The sequence below is a fragment of the Salmo salar genome, chromosome 21 (assembly GCF_965601325.2).
Source record: "Salmo salar chromosome 21, fSalSal1, whole genome shotgun sequence".
In the NCBI taxonomy this organism is placed as follows: Eukaryota; Metazoa; Chordata; class Actinopteri; order Salmoniformes; family Salmonidae; genus Salmo; species Salmo salar.
In genome coordinates this window covers 21,196,863-21,220,137 of record NC_138311.1, presented here as the reverse complement: position 1 = coordinate 21,220,137, position 23,275 = coordinate 21,196,863, and the positions used below count along the sequence as shown (strand labels likewise).

At 42.8% G+C, this 23,275-nt stretch overlaps 1 protein-coding gene across 9 annotated transcripts in view; it reads right to left on the bottom strand.

Annotated features, from left to right (window-relative positions):
- Nucleotides 1-23,275, bottom strand: part of tns1b (tensin 1b) — a 313,864-nt gene that overhangs the window by 150,472 nt on the left and 140,117 nt on the right. For all 9 annotated transcript variants that reach the window (XM_014164411.3, XM_014164404.3, XM_014164409.3 and 6 more), the window contains exon 3: nt 15,904-15,941. In XM_014164411.3, coding sequence (XP_014019886.1) covers nt 15,904-15,941 — 38 coding nt within the window. The remainder of the gene's footprint in view (nt 1-15,903; nt 15,942-23,275) is intronic.

Below are 23,275 nucleotides of genomic sequence, written 5' to 3'. Positions count from 1 at the left end.
TTCACAGTCACAGTCACAGTCACAGTCACACACACACACACACACACACACACACACACACACACACACACACACACACACAAACTGAGAAGCTTCAGAAAAGCTCCAATATCCCTTGAAACAATAGTTTAGTCCTGGAGGGTCTTTCAAATGACTAAAATAGAGACTCTGAAGTAATAATAATGGACCTACATTCATACAGATGTTGTTTACTGTATCCAGCTCGCTAATAATGACCTAAATGAAAGACAGACCATCAGGGAGCATAGAAAATTCAAAAAATTATGGATAGAGGATTATTTTGGGGAAATTTTGACGCAGAGGAAATATTACACATTTTCAGTGCATTCCCCCCAGACCTAATTGAAAATCGAATGATTTCTCAAATAAAACCCTGAAACGAAACAAATGTAGGCTGAAAATAATTAGTATATCATATCACAGGACAAGACACCGCATTCACACGGAATTGCACAAAGTGGACAATTCAGATTTGTCACTTCAAGCACAAATATATCATACTTGACAATTTATTTTACTTTTGACTTAAATTGTTGAGCAACATCATGGGTAAGCTCTGGCCATCGTCTTTCAGCTGGAAAACGTGGATTTCTACTGGTGTGGGCTTTTAAGCCTTCAGGCTAAATAAATAATAAGCATAATATAGGCAAAGAACCACAATGTCCAAAGCGGTGAGTCTACACATAACAGTAATATGTTAACCATCCTTATGTTGTAGTAGCTGTCATATCCTCTGACAATAACAATGACATCATATTTCCATAACCTCAAGAGTATATTTGACAACTACAACAAACAGTAGTTTCAACAAGTACGCTACCACTTATGCTTATATGGCAGACATTTTGGAACACACAATTACACTGTGTTCCGCATGGAAAGATTGACCATCTTCTTTGAAGTTGGGTCGGAATAATTACATGGCAGCACCTTTAAAGTAACACCTAGGCTAGGAGTTCGTCCCTGCAGTTGTGTTCACCAGATTCCTGTTCTGTATGTGTTGTTTAATCCACAATTAATGACAAGGAGTAGGAAGGAAGGAAGGGTGGGTGGATGGGTGGGTGAGTGAGTGAGTGGGTGGGGGGAGGACACAATGCTTGTTGTATAAGCAACAAAACAACATGATGGTTTACGTCAGCTAGCTAGCAAATACCATCATGTACAGTAAAGTAAATGAACGGACGAGACTCAATGGGTCTGGGAACTTCCCTGGTTTTTAAGGAGTGTGAATGTGTGTGAAGGCTATTCATAGGTGTGTTCAGTATCTTGGTGAGGTATGTGCAGTGTGTGTGAGAATATGCCTGAGTTAAGTGCTAATATGTTATGGGTCTGGCATATTTCCTGTGTCCTGGTTTTTATTAGCTGTATTATCCCCTTGTAGCTGCCTGTAATCAGCGCTGACACTGCCAGGACTCACCGTCAGGGAGGGAGGTGTCTGATGGGAGAGGTACAGTACTGTACCGCATCAGGGAAGAAAATACCAGTGTGCATGTGGTGTGAAGGTATGAGCAAACAGACGCCTGCCGGAGCAAAATGGAATAAAGCTGTGCATCCCACAGCTTTGCATTCTGGGAACGCCAGCGAGAGGAAACATATAGAAACAGAATGACTAGACTAGACTAAACAGATTATATTTATATTAGGAGAGCTTCAAACTAAGACCATAGAACATCTTGCTACACATCACCAGAACATCTTGCTACACATCACCAGACCTTTTTATGACACTATCAAAGCAATAATGTGAGGTTTGTGGATTGAACTGATTGGGTGAAAGATAATAGAATACAAAAGAATATATTTTTTTTTTCATTGTCAAATGAAATGTGTCTATTTGCTGTCTTTTATTGTCGACCCCCTGGACACTGCACACGTACATATTTCTCCAAGATGGCGTAGCAGTCAGACGTGTGTGTTTGTCTTTGTCTTATCCCGAGTCTTATCCCATGTAAATAGCCAGGGCTTTTTCGTATATATATCATACTCTCACTTTCTATCCACGAACTAAATATACTTTCCTGCAACCCGCCTCATCCAATGTGGTACGGATCTGCAATTGTATTCCTTATAACTGGAACCTCCATCAGGAGCTAGCCAGCTAACTAGCTACTAGTCTTTATTAGCCACTGCTAGCGGTCTTCACCTTTAGCTCGGTCACCAGCCAACCTTAGCTCGGACAATACCTGCCAGTCTGCACAGCGCGATATTAACCCAGAGCATATCGGACTGCTTCTCTCTACCACATCACCGGATTCCTGCTGCTCTGGATGATTACACCAGATCATCTCAGCTAGCTAGCTGCAAACAAGTGGCTACTGTTAGCTAACGCCTCTGTCCCGAAGCAAGCACCAGCTAGCCTTGAGCTAGCCTCGAGCTAGGCCCATATACCAGCTAATTCTAGGGCTACAAATCCTCTTTTGCCAATTGGCCTGGACCATTTATGGTCGACACGGAGCCCCGCCGATCCATCACGACTGGACTGCCGACGTGATCGCCCGATGTGGTCTCAACAGGCTATTCTATTACAATGTCACCGAAGAACTATCTGCTAGCCCCGGCCCGCTAGCTTTCTGAACGCTGTGTCCCCTGACTCACCTGTTGCTGCTCTTTTGACCCTACGATCACTCGGCTACACAGCTGATGCCCCCTGGACTGTTTCAATAACACGGTACCTCATTTTGTTTACCTGTCGGCCCCAGCCACGAACTCAGGTCCTGTATGTACCTAACTGACTCGCTCTGCCCATTCATCGCCATTTACCCGTTGTTGTCTTAGCTCTCCTGATCAACACCTGTGATTGCTTTATGCCTCTCTCTAATGTCACTATGCCTTGTCTACTGCTGTCTTGGCTAGTTCTTATTGTTTTATTTCACTGTAGAGCCCTAAGTCCCGCTCAACTTGCCTTAGATAGCTCTTTGTCCCACTCCACACACATGCGGAGACCTCACCTGGCTTAACTAGTGCTTCCAGAGACAAAACCTCTCTCATCGTTACTCAACGCCTAGGTTTACCTCCACTGTACTCACATCCTACCATAAAATTGTCTGTACATTATGCCCTGAACCTATTCTACCACGCCCATAAATCTGCTCCTTTAATTCTCTGTTCCCAATGCACTAGAAGACCAGTTCTTATAGCCTTTAGCCATACCCTTATCCTACTCCTCCTCTGTTTCTCTGGTGATGTAGAGGATAACCCAGGCCCTGTAGCCCCCAGGTCCACTCCTATTCCCCAGGCGCTATCATTTGTTGACTTCTGTAACCGTAAAAGCCTTGGTTTCATGCATGTTAACATCAGAAGCCTCCTCCCTAACTTTGTTTTATTCACTGCTTTAGCACACTCCGCCAACCCTGATGTCCTAGTCGTGTCTGAATCCTGGCTTAGGAAGGCCACCAAAAATTCTGAAATTTCCATCCCCAATTACAACATTTTCCGCCGAGATAGAACTGCCAAAGGGGGCGGAGTTGCAATCTACTGCAGAGTTCTGCATTGCTATCCAAGTCTGTGCCCAAACAGTTTGAGCTTCTACTTTTAAAAATCCACCTTTCCAGAAATAAATATCTCACTGTTGCCGCTTGTTATAGACCACCCTCAGCCCCCAGCTGGGCACTGCAAACCATATGTGAATTAATTGTCCCCCATTTATCTTCAGAGTTTGTACTGTTAGGTGACCTAAACTGGCATATGCTTAACCAGTCTTGGGTAGGGGGCAGTATTTTCACATCGGGAAGAAAAGCGTGCCCAAAGTGAACTGCCTGTAACTCAGGCCCAGAAGCTAGGATATGCATATAATTGGTAGATTTGGATAGAAAACACTCTAAAACTGTTAAAATAATGTCTGTGAGTATAACAGAACTGATATGGCAGGCAAAACCCCGAGGACAAACCATCCCCCCAAAACAATATTTCAGCCTACCACTATTTTCAATGGCTGTCACTTTTATTATAAGTTCTCCCAGTTGCAGTTCCTAGGGCTTCCACTAGATGTCAACAGTCTTTAGAAAGATTTTCAGGCTGGTTTATGGAAAAATTAGCCAGAAATTGTAGTTTTTCTAGGTGGCTCCCATTTAGACTGTAGTGTTTCCAAGCACGTGAATGAGAGTGCGTTCTTTAGTATTTTTCTCCGGTAAAGACAATAACGATTCTCTGTCTTAAATTGTATCGTTTATTTACGTATTAGGGTACCTAAGGTTTGATTATAAATGTTGTTTGACTTGTTTGGAAAAGTTTATTAGTAATGTTTGGGATTCATTTTGTATGTATTTTGATGGAGGGAAACTGGATGGATTATTGACTGAAGCGCGCCAGCTAAACTGAGCTTTTATGGATATAAAGAAGGACATAATCGAACAAAAGGACCATTTGTGATGTAACTGGGACCTTTTGGAGTGCCAACAGAAGAAGATCATCAAAGGTAAGGCATTTATTATATCGCTATTTCTGACTTTCGTGGCGCACCTGCCTGGTTGAAATATGTTTTTCATGGTTTTGTTTGCGGGGCGCTGTCCTCCGATAATCGCATGGTGTGCTTTCGCCGTAAAGCCTTTTTGAAATCAGACACAGCGGCTGGATTAACAAGAAGTTAAGCTTTATTTTGATGTATTACACTTGTGATTTTATGAAAGTTAAATATTTATAATTCTGTAGTTTGAATTTCGCTCTCTGCAATTTCACAGGACGTTGGCCAGGTGCGACGCTACCGTCCCACCTGCCCATAAGAAGTTAACACCCCGGCTGTACTACAATTTAAGCTAGATGCCCTCAATCTCACACAAATTATCAAGGAACCTACCAGGTACAACCCTAAATCCGTAAACACGGGAACCCTCATAGATATCATCCTGACCAACCTGCCCTCTATATACACCTCTGCTGTCTTCAACCAGGATCTCAGTGATCACTGCCTCATTGCCTGCGTCCATAATGGGTCCATGGTCAAACGACCACCCCTCATCACTGTCAAACGCTCCCTAAAACACTTCAGCGAGAAGGCCTTTCTAATCAACCTGGCCCGGGTATCATGGAAGGTTATTGACCTCATTCCGTCAGTAGAGGATGCCTGGTTATTATTTAAAAGTGATTTCCTCACCATCTTAAATAAGCATGCCCCATTCAAAAAATTTAGAACTAAGAACAGATATAGCCCTTGACTCACTCCAGACTTGACTGCCCTTGACCGGCACAAAAACATCCTGTGGCGTACTGCATTAGCATCCAATAGCCCCTGTGATATGCAACCTTTCAGGGAAGTTAGGAACCAATATACACAGGCAGTTAGGAAAGCAAAGGCTAGCTTTTTCAAACAGAAATTTGCATCCTGTAGCACAAACTCCAAAAAGTTCTGGGACAATGTAAAGTCCATGGAGAATAAGAGCACCTCCTCCCAGCTGCCCACTGCACTGAGGCTAGGAAATACTCACCACCGATAAATATACAATATTCGAGAATTTCAATTAGCATTTTTCTATGGCTGGCCATGCTTTCCAACTGGCTACCTCAACAGCTCTGTACCCCCCCAAAGCAACTTGCCCAATCCTCCCCCCCCTTCTCCTTCACCCAAATCTAGATAGCTAATGTTCTGAAAGAGTTGCAAAATCTGGACCCCTACAAATTGTATTTATTTTACCTTTATTTAACTGCATGCTCAGTTAAGAACAAATTCTTATTTTCAATGACGGCCTAGGAACAGTGGGTTAACTGCCTTGTTCAGGGGCAGAACGACAGATTTTTACCTTGTCAGCTCGGGGATTTAAACTTCCAACCTTTCAATTACTAGTCCAACACTCTAACCACTAGGCTACCCTGCCGGGCTAGACAATCTGGACCCTCTCTTTCTAAAATTATCCGCCGCAATTGTTGCAAGCCCTATTACTAGCCTGTTCAACCTCTCTTTAGTATCGTCTGAGATCCCTAAAGATTGGAATGCTGCCGCGGTCATCCCCCTCTTCAAATAGAGTTCAGTGTGTCAAATCGGAGGGCCTGTTGTCCAAACCTCTGGCAGTCTCTATGAGGGTGCCACAGGTTAAATTCTCGGGCCAACTCTTTTCTCTGTATATATCAATGATGTCGCTCTTACTGCTGGTGATTCTCTGATCCACCTCTACGCAGACGGCACCATTCGGTATACTTCTGGCCCTTCTTTGGACACTGTGTTAACTAACCTCCATACAAGCTTCAATGCCATACAACTCTCCTTTTGTGGCCTCCAACTGCTCTTAAATGCAAATAAAACTAAATGCATGCTCTTCAACCGATCGCTGCCCGCACCCGCCCGCCCGTCATGCATCACTACTCACTACTGGATGGTTCTGACTTAGAATATGTGGACAACTACAAATACCTAGGTGTCTGGTTAGACTGTAAACTCTCATTCCAGACTCACATTAAGCATCTCAATCCAAAATTAAATCTATAATCAGCTTCCTATTTTGCAACAAAGCCTCCTTCACTTACGATGCTAAACATACCCTCGTAAAACTGACCATCCTACCGATCCCTGACTTCGGCGATGTCATTTACAAAATAGCCTCCAACACTCTACTCAGCAAGTTGGATGCAGTCTATCCCAGTGCCATCCGTTTTGTCACCAAAGCCCCATATACTACTCACCACTGCAACCTGTATGCTCTCGTTGGCTGGCCCTCGCTTCATATTCATCGCCAAACCCACTGGCTCCCGGTCATCTATAATTATTTGCTAGGTAAAGCCCCGCCTTATCTCAGCTCATGGTCACCATAGCAGCCCCCACCCTCAGCATGAGCTCCAGCAGGTATATTTTACTGGTCATCCTCAAAGCCAACTCCTGTTTTTGCCGCCTTTGCTTCCAGTTCTCTGCTGCCAATGACTGGAACGAATTGCAAAAATCACTGAAGCTGGAGACTTATATCTCCCTCACTAACTTTAAGCATCAGCTGTCAGAGCAGCTTACCAATCATTGCACCTGTACACAGCCCATCTGTAAATAACCCACCCAACTACCTCATCCCCATATTGTTATTTATTATTTATTATTTTGCTCCTTTGCACCCCAGTATCTCTACTTGCACATCATCTTTTGCATATCTATCACTCCAGTGTTAATGCTACATTGTAATTATTTCGCCACTATGGCCTATTTATTGCCTTACCTCCCTTATCTTACTACATTTGCACACTGTATATAGATTTTTCTTTTGCGTTATTGACTGTATGTTTGTTTATGTGTAACTCTGTGTTGTTTGTGTCGCACTGCTTTTCTTTATCTTGGCCAGGTCGCAGTTGTAAATGAGAACTTGTTCTCAACTGGCCTACCTGGTTAAATAAAGGTGAAAAAAAAATTAAAAATACAGTATACAGTTGAGGGCACTAAAAAGTTAGGTCACATTGGCAGAGCAATTGCCGCAATGCTTGTGCAACACAGAGCTCTATGATCTACCAGTGGCGGGTCAGCTGTAGTTAGCTGACTGGCATGCATGACCGCTCAGAACATGATGGCAGACAGAGAGATGGAGAGAGTTTCTGGGCGAGGACACAGGACACAGCTGTCTCTGTTCTAAGGCCGAGTCTCCTGAGGCTGACTCAGGGCTTCTCAACAACAACACCAGTCCCCCCGTGGAACATCAGAGCAACGCCCAGGCGAAGCTAGCGTGTCACAGCAAGTGAACGTCAACACCAGGGCTACATTGTACATTATTCAGGCCTTGTTGAATGAATTGTCGCAGGACAGTTGCGTAAGTGAGAGGGGATCAGATATAACTCATCTTTAGTCAGGCTTTGATAGGTAAACACGTTCGGTATTCAATCAGCATCAATCGGTATCAATTCATGGTCAGGTTATCCCATCTTTCATCATACTTCTGTCTCTGTCTTTCTTTCTGTTCTCTCTTCTTCTCTCTCTCTCTCTCTCTCTCTCTCTCTCCCTATCCCCCCCATTCATACTCTTACTCACTTGGCCTCTTTGCATTCTTTCCAGAGACTCTTGATTACTCCATCTGGCCAAAGGTTGGGCGTTTCTGTTTGTCTTCTCTCCTGTATCTATGCATGTGGCCTGTTGACTTAGAAAAGACGTAGCCATGCGCTATAACTCAGCACCCGGAAAAGACAGAGGAGAGGAGTGAGGAGAACAACTCAACATATGTATTTCTTCTTGGCGTACAGTTGACTTGAAAGGCCACACGTTCTATGTGCAATCATTCTCCACATGTGTTACAAGGCCCTGCCAGCACTGTAGGCAGTGAAAGTTATTTGAACCCCAACACAGTGACACATCCACTAGCACAGTGGTTCTGATTCCATTACTAGGGATCTGCCAGGTGGTGCACATTTTTGTTCTAACCCAGCACTAACACACCTGATTAAAATTGAACCGACAGTTGAGTCTTCAAAACAACAGGCGGTCAGATATCAAATACAACCTTAATACCCATTAAAGCATCTCTTCATAACTCAATAAGAATCACCAAACCTTGTCCATATGACTGATCCCTTGGCCAATGTGTTGCTTTGTTCTTTTGTTTCCTTTGGAATGAACAGGACATCACTGGGCAGGGGCAAGAATGACACCCTATCCCATGACTTATAATTAAATTATCTTTAAGACTGTACCAGATTGTTGATTTGATATAAAGACTGATAATGCCTGATGTGGATGGCTGGTCACTCGAACAGATCTCTCAACCTGCTGATCTTGTGGCAAAGACCCAATGCATTCACAAAATATATACCCTTCTCCTCTCCCTTCTGCTCTTCCCCTTCACCAGCTCGCAGTCCCACCCATATCCCACACAGATAGCAACTTCCACACCCATTTCCTGGGTATCACGTTTTCTCTGCAGGAGATTACCCTCATCACCCCTCCCCACACCCACCCCCATCCCTTTCTTCACTCTATCCCAAGTGAGTGCAGTCTCAATCACAGAAAAAAGGAAGGAAGTTCTCAGCACTGTTCCTCGAAGGATTCCACCAACAGCTTTTGGACTTGAAGGCATGGGCACACACTCGAAGCGAGATGGGGGTCAACCCAGTTGAGTTGTTCGACTGTTTGTCTTTCAACTCACTGTTACCTAAGAGGAATGAAGACTTGTTACAATGGTACATCATATCTATCCGATGATATGGTCTTTGTCTGAGGGGAGAGTACAGATGTAGGATCTGAATTTGATCTCCCTGTTGCAGGAGACCTGTCCTGCAATGCAAAACTTTGTAAACTTGTAGTGTATTTGAGGTTTAAAACAGCTTATGAAAAATGTATCAACCCCTACAAAAATGTCCATTAATTATAATCAACATAATAATAATTGCTGCAGGATTATTTTCCTTCTGTAGCAAACTGGCTCAAATTAAGATCCTACTTCTGTACAGTATTGTCTGCAGTGTGAATAAACACACCCTGAGATGAGGAAAAAGGCTCTGCTTCTAAAACCATTGTTTTCATGTATTACCGACTAACATAGATCATTTTGATTTGAGTCAAATAACACAAGTAGAGAGAGTGGAATGGGTGTGGGGCTGGGGCTTGAAAATGGGAATGAGATGATGGGATGTTTATTTATTTTTATTTTTTATTTTACCTTTATTTAACCAGGTGGGCAAGTTGAGAACAAGTTCTCATTTACAACTGCGACCTGGCCAAGTTAAAGCAAAGCAGTTGGCTCAGTTGGTAGAGCATGGTGTTTGCAACGCTGGGGTTGTGGGTTTGATTCCCATGGGGGACCAGTACAGAGAAAGAAAAAAAAAATGTATGAAATGTATGCATTCACTACTGTAAGTTGCTCTGGATAAGAGTGTTTGCCTAATGACTAAAATGTAATGTAACATGGAGTGAACAAACATACTATACAGTAGAAAAACAAGTCTATATACAATGTGTGCAAATAAGATAAGGTAGGTAAGGCAATAAATAGGCCATGGTGGTGAAGTAATTACATGTGTGAGACTTGGGTCGAAAGCTGTTTCATAGGACCTCTTGGGTTTGGGTGACTAGCATTGAGGAATAAAGAAGAAACTGTTTTTTAAACTGAAATGGGGGCAGAAGCAGAGAACTAGGGTGGGTCGAAAAGAGGAATGAGAAGCAGAACATCCTCTGGCACATTTCCTCTTACGCATTTCTCTTTGCCATTCTAAGCAGAAAAGATAAATCCCTCATGCCCATTCTTTTTTCATGCCAAACTCTTACTCTGGCCAAAATCTAAGATAATGAAAAAGCTTCCCTCGTCCTCTGCAACAACGACACAGCTTTCCAATTACCCTCTGCGCGATAAATCAGCCTCCAATGGCAAAGTATCGTATCTGAGGTAAGTCACTGGAACAGGAGAGGAGCAAGCACATGCCAAATGATCTTGACAGCTGCTGTTGCTGGAGGTAAGTAAGGGCAAGCAAGACGGAACAAGACATTAAGGAAGGACAAGACAGACTCTGCTGGGGTTGTGTTCCAAAAACTTACCTCAGAGAGGATGAGATACACATCCCTCTCCAACTAAATACTGGTGGGGCCTGAATCTAAATGTACTGTACGTATGTAGAGTTTTAGTTTTACACCCTCAGCCTCACCCTGCTAAAATATACACTGCATTAATTCACTTGAAGGAGCTCCTACTAATTTGGAGTGTTTTCTTACTCAACATTTTTCAATATCAACTGAGAACACAGGGGCTATCTAGATTTATACATGTACCTAGCTTTGTCAGCAGAGGAAGTTAGCTAGCAGTGAAGTTGAGACAGCTAGACACAGACATATAAATCAGACTTCTGTTCCCTTCAGGTGAGTAGAAAGCTGGGCCAGCTAAAGCAACCAAACCACCATATCAAAGATGTGTCTCTGAGCTTATGTGTATAAACAGGTGCCTGGATGTGTCAAAAAGGTAGAGACAGTAAATAAAGAGAAATAACAGACAGTCATTGTTCTCACGCCAATTAGTGTTTTTTATTAAATTACCACCAAAACAGGGAAAATGCTGAATAGAACCATCATGCTATTATGAATACAGATCTGAATCATGAAATTGGAAAAGATTCAGGGACAGTCTTCATGTTTTTTTCTCTTCCCTTTGACTCACAATGGAAAAAGCATGTGGACAGCACATGGCAACTGCCAATGTTTGGGCCAAACCAACTGGGTTTCAGTCATTGATGTACTGTATGTTCAATTCTGGGCCACACCTAGCCATGACAAAGGTTCCATGTCATCAAGAGACTATACCTAGATGTAAGACTACAAGGATTACACACAAGATGACTCCAGTTGCTATTTTTCTGGGCTAAAGACGGGCTATTGCGTATTCTGGCAAAGCATTGTCTTCTGTGCCCAGTGTCCACAACTGAACATTGAATGCTGAAGTTGGCCAATGGTAGTTCCAGTAGCAAGAGGAGGGGAGTGTTATTGGCTATAACAACACAAAAAGCTTGATACATGGTGGGAGCATTCGTCTAACACCCCAGTCATCCAAGCTACCACTACATTTAGCTAAACAAGACGGCTGAACTGCAGCTCGTCCAGTGGCAAAAACAATAAACAACATGGCCATAACTCTCTCATTATCAGCGGGTAATATAATGAAACTAGCTCTCATGCCGGGACCTATCTGGCCAAGGGAAACTGAGCGAGGAGTAGCAAAAACAGCCTTCCAAAAGTGCCCAAAATGGCTGTCCAGTCCAAACAAAAACATGCTTTTCTTTTGGGGTTAAAAAAACAGAGATGGATGGTGAGGGAATTGTAGGGGAGGCAGGGGAAAATTAAAACATACTTCATCACTGTGGAAGGAAGAAAGAAAGAAAGAAAGAAAGAATAGGTAGGGGTTAAGTAGGTAGGAGGTAGGTTGGTAACCTAGCCTAGCAGGTAGCCTAGCAGTTAAGAGCGTTGGGCCAGTAACTAAAAGGTTGCTCGTTCAAATCCCAGAAACGATAATCTGGCGATGTGCCCTTGAGCAAGGCACTTAACCCTAATTGCTCCTGTAAGTCGCTATGGATAAGAGCATCTGCTAAAATGTAGGAGGGGTGATTAGTTTGTGTGTATTTGTGTTCTCGCACTCTGCTTTCTCAGTCCTGCCTACTAATTTCCTTCCAAAACACACTTTATGCCAGTAGCTGTATCTCTGGCCTGGTTGGTGCTCCTTTCAATCCAGACTAACTCCTATGAAAGTCTACAATGTTCTCTGGAAATTGGCTCAACTTCAAATAATGCAACAAGTAATTTAATTGCCAGAGCATTTTGGCAAGGACTATCGTCAACTGACAACATGTTTGGTGAAGGAAAATATGGAGTGGCAGAATCAGACTGAATCATGAATGTTTGTTCAAAGAACAATTATTTTGCCATGTCTTATGTACAGTATGCAGACTGCTACTACACAGAGCTCCATTTACATTTTTTCTCAGGCTTTTTAAAGTCCTCTTTTCTTGCACATGGGCCATCTTGTAAAATCAAACTGACAATCGAAACATTTCAAGAGGAAGGATTTAGCCAGGCAGTGACTGTTTGATTCCACAAACAGTAATTAAGTCTGACGACTCTGGCTGGATGTAAGCCCCTTTGAGTTTCTAATCTACACACATTTCTCTGGCACGTCCGATAGCGGTTCACTCTAACATTTTCGTCTCCCGCCAATGGCCGCCTAATGCTTTTTATGAACCTCCTGTCTGGGTATGAACGGAGTAATACCCTCAACCCTACTCAACCCCACCCAGCAAAAAAATAAAACTTCCCACAAAATGTTTTAATCTGCTTCCCATTTGCTTGTGTGATAACGTTATTACGACCTTGAAGAAGCGTTTTGGAAGTCGATAATTGTTCGTTGGATACACACTCTCGCCACAGCATTCCCAATAATGACTCACTTCAGGGGGAAGAGCCTAATGAATAATTGTGCTTTCCCTCTTAACCCCATTCACCTATATTTACGATGCACTGGAGACTTACACTTCATTTTGCTCGCCTTTGGAATTAAAATCAGGTCCAACCCACAGACTAGCCCCCGAGACTTGGCAGAAACTGGCTTTAGCTGAGTCCAAGGCAGTACCACTGAACCATTACTGAACAGCTATATTTATTACAGTAGATACAATTACTGATGGTGTCACCTCCGACAACTAGAATCTGTGTTGCGGAGTTGACACACATAAAGCTCAAATAAAAAGATTAAATACGCAAGATGGATAGCGACCAAAATAGACACTCTAAATCTGGTAGTACACCAATCTATTCTGCCATCAAAACCCACCAACCAATGAAGGTCCCTCCACCCATAAACCATAATATAGAGACTTTTGTTGATCACTCCACCTCAGTGCACCACAGCTCAAAAGGTACCATTGACTTCATAGCAGACACCGTCAGTACTCCACATTGCCACTCCATCTACAGTCTGTGGGAAGGGACAGGTTCTATTATGCTATTATTAAGAGCTATGTAGAAGCCCTAGGTTTTACCTTTCTGAACTATTCTCACAGCAGTGGAGTGGGAGAGTCCCACACAGACTGGCTCTTCCTTTCCGTGACGGGACTGAGATTCCATCTATACTGAGCAGGCCCAAAGACCTCCAGAATAGTGTTAACAAGGAGAACATGGAGGTGTGGCGTAAAGGGTAGTGGAAAGGTTCATTAGTCACTGGTTATTTTGCTAGTCGATGACATGACAGCACAGAGCAAACAGCACCTGTACACAGATATGACTTCGCTTCTCCATCTCCTTGGCACCAGACAGCAAAATATACACAAACATCGAAGTGACAACTTGTGTTGGTTTGGATAAAGCTCTGTTTCCCATGGGTAACAGTGGAATGACAATCCTCTCCCACAAGTCCTCATCCCACAAATCTCCATCTGCTGTTTCTGCTGCCCTTTCCCTGTCTCCAAATGCTTCCGACATACTCACTCGCACCCTTTAAATGTACATGCTCTTCCTCTCTCTCTCACAGCAACAGAAAACACACACACAGACACATACACAGTCACGGAAACATACTGTTGTTACACGCAGTCTGACCATTTGTTTTTAGTAGCGGAGGTTATGCAGGGAGTACGTGTAAGTCTTATCTAAATATGGATGTGGAGATTTATCCCTGTAGCGAGTCAGTGTGGAAACTGTCTCAGCATGAGTGATTTATTACCACCACTTGGATTCCAAAAGTACAAGATCACATATGAATCAAAACGGAGCATTGGGGTCAATAGGACCATCTTAACCTCACTTCTTTGGTTGGAAATTATGAATTAATAATTAACTCATGTCCTCAGGCCATGCTAGCTTGATTGACTGCTGATAGCGATCAAGCTAGCCTTTATCAACTATCATTCATTACATTAAAACCTTTTCGTGTCAAGGCTAAAAGTGAATTGCAAGCTGCCAAGGATAATTGCAGAGGGAACATTTCTATGATTAGAGAAAAGGGAGGTTTGTCCATTTTTTTCCCATGTTTGCTGATTGGGAGTATTTTGAATCGTACTCTCATCACAATTTAATGAAGAAAGAGCATCTGCGTTCCGGACCTGTCTTCACAAATCAACCTTGGCTTCACAGAATTCCCAAACACATTTCTTCCTAGCAAAGAACTCCAACAACAACACCAACAAGAGAGAACACTATTTCATCTTTTGTTATTTCAGGCTTTATACACAATCCCCCCCCCCCCAACTCATCTTATTGGTTTCAATCTTATTATTAATGTCAGATTAGTCGTGGGGTCATGGATGTGATGTGAAAACAGGATGTGTGTGTATTTGTAGCGAGGAGTGTTGATTGAAATACAGTTTGTTGTCATTTTAAGAACCATCAGACCGTGGAGATAAGAGGTCACATGGGCTGGTCATTACTCACTGCTTCAGAACTTTCCCTCAAAACAATGGGCGGCTATTTATTTACTTACGTATTTAATCATTTATCTGAGTTGGTTAAAACTGTATGCTAGACAACCTCGGTAGAACATGTGTGGAGTAGGCATTGTGGTGCTTATGTGAATTTTCTCTCTTTTTCGAGTTCAGACAAACATCGTTTCTTTTCTACATTGAATTAGACAATCATCCACCATTGCGCTTTAGCTTGTGCTAATTTGTCTTCACCACTCCTATGAGGCTGACTGGTAAACCATTGGAACCCTTTGCCCCCCTTGCCAGGCCGCTATGCACCCCTGGTATTTCCTGTCAGTCCGAGCTGGAGTAGGGTAGTGGGTAGAGCTGGCAGCTCCGGACCATTTCAGTAATGGCTGCCAGATGAAGGGCGGTGATGTATGGTCTGGGTGTGTTTGTGCATGTGTGCATGTGTGTGTGTGCACATTGAGGAGGGTGGGTGCTATACGTCTAAAGTCTCCACACCCAGCCCTCCCTCCCTGCCTTTCTCTTTCTCTTTCCTCCACTCCGTCCCATCTTCTTCTATGTGCCCCTGCTTCAAAAACAAGTCCATTATGTAACAAGCCAATAGACAATGCAGCGAGGGGTTCATTTTTAGAAGGGGGTGATCTCGAACATGCAAGGGTTCAGCCAAATCAAACACATGCTGGGACAAGCTTGCAGTTGTTTTCAGATTCCTCCGATGTTCGGAGTGCAGGAACACTGTTCCAGGCGAGGCCCCATCTGCTTCATCAACAGAACATTTCCTTCTAATAAGCTCTGCTTGGCTTTGGTGGAGAGAGAGTAGAGCTCACTAGAGCACTAAGCGCCAACTGAGGATAATAGTCTTCGTACAGTTACACTTGGAATGTTCTGTCACAATGCCTACCTAAGGCTGTCGTGCACTTGAATTAGAGATGGGATGTGGTGGCATAAGTCGGAATGACAGTTTATGACAACCTACAGTACATCTAAAAGCCGTAGCTGTCTAACAAGACTGCATTCCTATTCTGTTGACGCAACATAAGAGTGCTGAAATGTCTATGTGTGCATTGCCTGGAAGATGAGAAAAGCTGTTGCTCTTACCTTTATTTCACATTTCTTGTGGCAAGTCAGCCGGCACACTAGAAGACAGGAAAAAAACAGAAGTTCAGTTAGTTTACATTTCCTAGAAATTCAAACATACATTTCTGCGAAATTAAATTGAAACATTGCTCAGCATAATGAAATGTGATATTGAGTAAATTAAAAGAGAGTATTGGAACGCTAGGGCCTCGTCCAAGTTCATCAACATGTTTACTCTATGTTCAGTCAAATATTATTGGCTGTTAAAGACTGATGCTGCCCAGTCCTGGGGTCTAGGGTTTGGTGCTATTGGGCTTTTGGCCTTGTATCAGAGACATGGATCATACACTGTGGATGGGGTCTTGGGTGTCTTGGGTCTGCACATCATTCCACCTTACCCAGCTTTGAGTAGTTGATATAAGAGAGCAGAAAGAGCAGAAAGACTGGAAGGGTTCTTTTGGAGTGTAAAACCAATTTATGACTATGAGTTTAAGAGTTATATCCCGGGAAAAGGAATTGGAAGAGGTAATGAAAATAGGCATGCAAGTACAAGTGCAAATGAAAGTCGACAAAATGGTGAGGGAGTGGGAAGATGAGTTACATCCAATTTGGATACCCGAAAGACAGTATGTTAGGCGTGGGTTGGACCATTCAGGACCTCACAACAGTGGCCTGCTAGCCATTGAAGTTTAAAAACATTATCTTATGTGCTGTTTCTCTCTCTCTTTCTCTCCCTCATTCCCTCCCTCCTTCCCTCTCTGTGATCCCCTGCTGTTTCTACAAATGTGGGGTCAACAGGGGAAAGCACCTGGCCCAGAATGTCATAAATTGTCAGCCACAGATGATCCCCTCAAAGGTTTGAAAATCAAAAGGCCGTTCAGGGGGCTCAAGCGGACGCTTTCCAATTCAAGTATGAAAAATCAATGCTTTCTCTGGAACCCCACCACACCTTATGTAATATGTGATTCTTCCTGAATCACGCCACAAGCCACATTTTTATATGTGAGTGTAATATCTAATATGAATAGCCCTTACAGGGGTAGTTCGGGATTTTGGCAATGAGACCCTTTTTCTACTTCCCCAAAGTCAAATGAATTTGTGTATACCATTTGTATGTTTCTGTGTGTTGTTTGAAGGAAGTTGCTAACTACAGTGAGGGAAAAAAGTATTTGATCCCCTGCTGATTTTGTACGTTTGCCCACTGACAAAGAAATTATCAGTCTATAATTTTAATGGTAGGTTTATTTGAACAGTGAGAGACAGAATAACAACAACAAAAAATCCAGAAAAACACAAGTCAAAAATGTTATAAATTTATTTGCATTTTAATGAGGGAAATAAGTATTTGACCCCCTCTCAATCAGAAAGATTTCTGTCTCCCAGGTGTCTTTTATACAGGTAACGAGCTGAGATTAGGAGCACACTCTTAACTTTTTAGTGACAGGAGGCAGTATTTGGAAATTCCGATGGATGACGTGCCCAAATTAAACTGCCTGCTACTTGTGCCCAGAAGGTAGGATATGCATATTATTAGTAGATTTGGATAGAAAACACTCTGAGTTTTCGATCCAAAGTTTCTAAAACGGTTTGAATGATGTCTGTGAGTATAACAGAACTCATATGGCAGGCAAAAACCTGAGAAAAATCCAACCAGGAGGTGTGGAAATCTGAGATTTGTAGTTTTTCAAGTGATTCCCGATCCAGTATACAGTGACTTAGGGTTCATTTTGCACTTCCTAAGGATTCCACTAGATGTCAACAGTCTTTAGAACGTTGTTTCATGCTTCTACTGTGAATGGGGAGAGAACAAGTGCTCCTGGAAGTAGATGAGTGAGAAAATGACATGAGCTCAGTGGCACGCACTCCCGTGAGAGTTAGCTGTGTTCCTTTTCTTTTTTGAAGACAAAGGAATTGTCCGGTTGGAATGTTATGGAAGATTTATGATAAAAACATCCTAAAGATTGATTCTATACATCGTTTGACATTCTATACATTGTCTGTAATATAACTTTTTGGACTTTTCATCTGAACTTAACTGCGCGAGCACAGTGCATTTGGAGTACTCTACCGAACGCGCAAACAAAAAGGAGGTATTAGGACATATATATGGACTTTATCGAAACAAATGAACATTTATTGGGGAACTGGGATTATTGGGAGTGCATTCCGACGAAGATCATCAAAGGTAAGTGAATATTTATAATGTTATTTCTGAGTTTTGTTGACTCCACAAAATGGCGGGTTTGGTTTCGTCTCTGAGCGCTGTACTCAGATTATTGCAAAGTGTGCTTTCGCTGTAAAGTTTTTTTGAAATCTGACACAGCGGTTGCATTAAGGAGAAGTGTATCTATAATTCTTTGAATAACAGTTTAATATTTTATCAACGTTTATGATGAGTATTTCTGTAAATTGATGTGTTTATTCACCGGGGTTTTGGAAGGCAAAACATTTCTGAACATTACACGCCAATGTAAAATTGTTTTTTTGGATATAAATATGAACTTTATCAAGCAAAACATACATATATTGTGTAACATGAAGTCCTATGAGTGCCACCTGATGAAGATCATCAAAGGTTAGTGATTAATTTTAGCTGTATTTCTGTTTTTTGTGACGCCTCTCCTTGCTTGGAAAATGGCTGTGTAGTTTTCTTGTCTCGGCGCTGTCGTAACATAATCTAATGCTATGCTTTCGCCGTAAAGCTTTTTTGAAATCGGACAATGTGGTTGGATTAACGAGAAGTTCATCTTTCAAATGGTGTAAAATAGTTGTATGTTTGAGAAATTTGAATTATGAGATTTTTGTTGTTTTGAATTTGGTGCCCTGCTATTTCACTGGCTGTTGAATAGTGTGTCCCGCGGGTGGACGCTAGCGTCCCACATTTCCCAGAGAGGTTAAAGGGAGTGCTCCTAATCTCAGCTTGTTACCTGTATAAAAGACACCTGTCCACAGAAGCAATCAATCAATCAGATTCCAAACTCTCCACCATGGCCAAGACCAAAGAGCTCTCCAAGAATGTCAGGAACAAGATTGTAGACCTACACAAGGCTGGAATGGGCTACAAGACCATCACCAAGCAGCTTGGTGAGAAGGTGACAACAGTTGGTGAGATTATTCGCAAATGGAAGAAACACAAAAATAACTGTCAATCTCCCTCGGCCTGGGCCTCCATGCAAGATCTCACCTTGTGGAGTTGCAATGATCATGAGAACGGTGAGGAATCAGCCCAGAACTACACGGGAGGATCTTGTCAATGATCTCAAGGCAGCTGGGACCATAGTCACCAAGAAAACAATTAGTAACACACTACACCGTGTGAAATCCTGCAGCGCCCGCCAGGTCCCCCTGCTCAAGAAAGCACATATACATGCCCGTTTCAAGTTTGCCAATGAACATCTGAATGATTCAGAGGACAACTGGGTGAAAGTGTTGTGGTCAGATGAGACCAAAATGGAGCTCTTTGGCATCAACTCAACTCGCCGTGTTTGGAGGAGGAGGAATGCTGCCTATGACCCCAAGAACACCATCCCCACCGTTCAACATGGAGGTGGAAACATTATGCTTTGGGGGTGTTTTTCTGCTAAGGGGACAGGACAACGTCACTGCATCAAAGGGACGATGGATGGGGCCATGTACCGTCAAATATTGGGTGAGAACCTCCTTCCCTCAGCCAGGACATTGAAAATGGGTCGTGGATGGGTATTCCAGCATGACAATGAACCAAAACACACGGCCAAGGCAACAATGGAGTGGCTCAAGAAGAAGCACATTAAGGTCCTGGAGTGGCCTAGCCAGTCTCCAGACCTTAATCCCATAGAAAATCTGTGGAGGGAGCTGAAGGTTCGAGTTGCCAAACGTCAGCCTCGAAACTGTAATGACTTGGAGAAGATCTGCAAAGAGGAGTGGGACAAAATCCCTCCTGAGATGTGTGCAAACCCGGTGGCCAACTACAAGAAATGTCTGATCTCTGTGATTGCCAACAAGGGTTTTGCCACCAAGTACTAAGTCATGTTTTGCAGATTGGTCAAATACTTATTTCCCTCATTAAAATGCTAATCATTTTATAACATTGTTGACATGTGTTTTTCTGGATTTTGTTGTTGTTATTCTGTCTCTCACTGTTCAAATAAACCTATCATTAAAATTATAGACTGATCATTTCTCTGTCAGTGGGCAAACGTATAAAATCAGCAGGGGATCAAATACTTTTTTCCCTCACTGTAGAGTTAGCACAATGACTGGGAGTCTGTGGGAACAGCTAGCATGCAGACTTCCAGTCATTGCACTAACCCTTGTTAGCATTGGCTCGCAAAACTAGCACTAACTTCCTTCATACTAACTTCCTTCAAAATGGTATCCACTAGTTCATCTGACTCTGGGGAACTAGATAAAGGGCCTCATTGCCAAAATCCGAACTATTCCTTTAAGTCTTTGATTTGAAGATTAAAGACGGCCCCTCCCCTCATTGTGTGAAATGGGGTTCCTATCAAGTTGGAAGCAGAGGAGAGGGAGGGGGGCTTCACGGGATGTTTTTCTTAGCATTTGGCCTCCTGTGCTAACCTTGGAGTTGGATTATGGTAGATGTGCAGGGCCTGGAGAGAGTTGTGCAGGGCCTGGAGAAATTAGTATAGCTAGTATAATTTGGAGTATGTGGAGGGTCTGGGGGTCTGAGATGCTTGTCTGGGTTTGGTTCTAACTACAGGGGGAGAATCATCCAAGCTGGAAAGAGATGCACCATACTCCAAATTACACTAACCATACTAATTTTAGACCATATTATACCATACCAGTGGGTCGTGTACAACATATCACTCACAGGATTACAGTTACCATCAGTGCTCAAGATTGGGGCATTCACTTTATCTTACTTCACAAAAAATACTACGAGATCATTTTTACCTCAAAAGTAAATCTGAATGAATATAAATAGCCCAAACATCTAATTAGTTCATAGAATTTTGTTTATATTTAGGCACATCAGACTACATTTGCACATGAGGGGGTAACATTTGAGAGCCACTTTGAGTGTTTAATTAAAGGCCTCATTGGGAGGAGTGTGGCAGAGTGAAAATGAATACCATGATGCGCCAACCCAGAGGAGACGCTGGTTCCCAGGGTCCAGCACAATGGACTTATTTTATCCAGTCAAAGAGCACGGCACTGTTTAAATACTAAAAGTAATTCACCTTTACGCGTCGGTAAGAACAACTCCATTTACATGTGACTATATTCTTGATATAGCGCGGCCTCTTGTGCCTTATTGCTGAAGTATAGCACACAAGAGATTGAGCAAGAGCTCATCTCATGTACTACCAAAAAGAGAAAACACTACACTATATTTGTCTCTGGAATAGCACCAATCTATGCTCCTCCCACCTCACCACACGGTGCAGATACACTGACCAGCTCTGTTCACAGCACGTGATCCTTGAGTAAGCATACTCCCCTGGGGAAGAGTGAAAGACAGAGAGGGGAGAACTTCCATATTGGGTGTGAAGGTGGCCAGCTCAGAAGGGCCCGGTCAGGCTTTTGCCTTGTTAGGAAGTTAGAGCTCTGCAGTGTAAACAGGGGAGAATGAAAGAAAGAAGGGGAACGAAGGAGAGGGTTAAGAAGGGATGAAGATGAGGGATAGAGTTGTGGGTAGAGAAGAGAGGCGGGAGAGGAGGCCCGAGTAGAGGAGATACATTGAGATATGATGTGCTAGAAAAGGAGAGGAGGCAGTTGAGAAGACAAGGGAAGGATGGATTAGAAGAGGACACAGAGACGGAGGTCCAAAACCAGGGAGATGAAAGAAAAGAAGGGGAGAAAGTGAGAGAAAATGCGAGAATACACAAGAAAATAAAGAAAGGGGGGGGTGGATATAGGATAGCCGTTAGCAAGCAATGGGAGTTGGGTGTTGGTCCACATGGAAGAGATGATGAGGAGCATTGAGGGGCTGGTTCCTATCTGACTCATGGCTTGAGGAATGCTCTTTAGGAGTGAGGGAGGGAATGGGGCTAGGGCTATTTCCTCACCCGGGTCCTTTGTAATGGGTCAGGACTCCCAAAGGGATGGGCTAAGCCCGGCTAGAGGGAGAGAGAGCAGGGCTGGGCTATTTCCACACACACACCCCCTATAGGGCACATACAACACACACACACATTTTAGTCATTTAGCAGACACTCTTATCCACAGCAACTTACAGTAGTGAATGTATACATTTCATACATTTTTTGTTTGTTTTTGTACTGGCCCCCCGTGGGAATCAAACCCACAACCCTGGCGTTGCACACACCATGCTGGCGTTGCAAACACCATGCTCTACCAACTGAGCCACAGGGAAGGCTCAGTTGGTAGATGTACATGTAAACACCCTGCTCTGCCCATTACTGTACATTATGACAGACACATAAACACACACACCCACTTTGCACAAGATTACTTTGACCTTTAATACTTAGGCCCAAACTATGTGCTTAGCATACCACAGCTGCACAAGTTTCCGAACCACCATCCCTCACCGGGGCAGCAGTGTATCTACCAGAGTAAATATTTACCTCCTGCTGTATGTGCTGCTAACATGCCGAGTAACCATACAAACAAACCAGCCACACGCACTGCTGCACTGTTAGCAGTTTTTGTAATTTTATCAGTAACGTACTGTATTACTGATAGTATGATACTCAATAAACTGAATACAGTAGACTATTGTAGAATGCACAGTAAAATACAGTACATTTGGGTTATAGCACACTGTAAGACCTTTCTGTAATTTCACAGCAAAATGTGTTTCACAGTATTAATGATGATGCATTGTGGGAAAATTGTGTGGGCAGGGAAATAGTCTCTGGCTCATTAACATATTTTAAGGTGTTTGTTGTACCCATGAGTGAGAGTGCTGTAACCCCACCGAATACAGTAATATACTGTATCTGAGGAATTCTATAAACCCTTTGAAAACTAGTGGGTGCATGGTATAGTTGTGTCACACTCATTAACATACTTTGAGACTTGTCTCACAAGAGGCTATATGTGTTGCACTCGTTAGTGAGAGTGCTGTACCAATTGAAGGGATACGTGGAAGTAATTCCCTAACAATTACATATATACTGTATAGGAAACAGATCAGTGGTAGCAAGTCTCTAACCTTTAATGGTTGAGTGGCTAGCCATGTCCTTTTGACATGTTTTGCCCTGTAGTCACTTTCAGTTTAGAAGCTTTGTTAAGGAATAAAGTGCAAGTAAAAAAACAACTATCCGTTAATATGCTGTAATGTATAATTTAATATTCACTATTATCAATTTCTGATTTTATTATCAAAATAATGTATTGTATCACTGTTTGTGGTATATATTTACTGCAGCATACTGTAAATGACGGTGCATTGTGGAAAAATATTGTGGGGGGAGAAAGA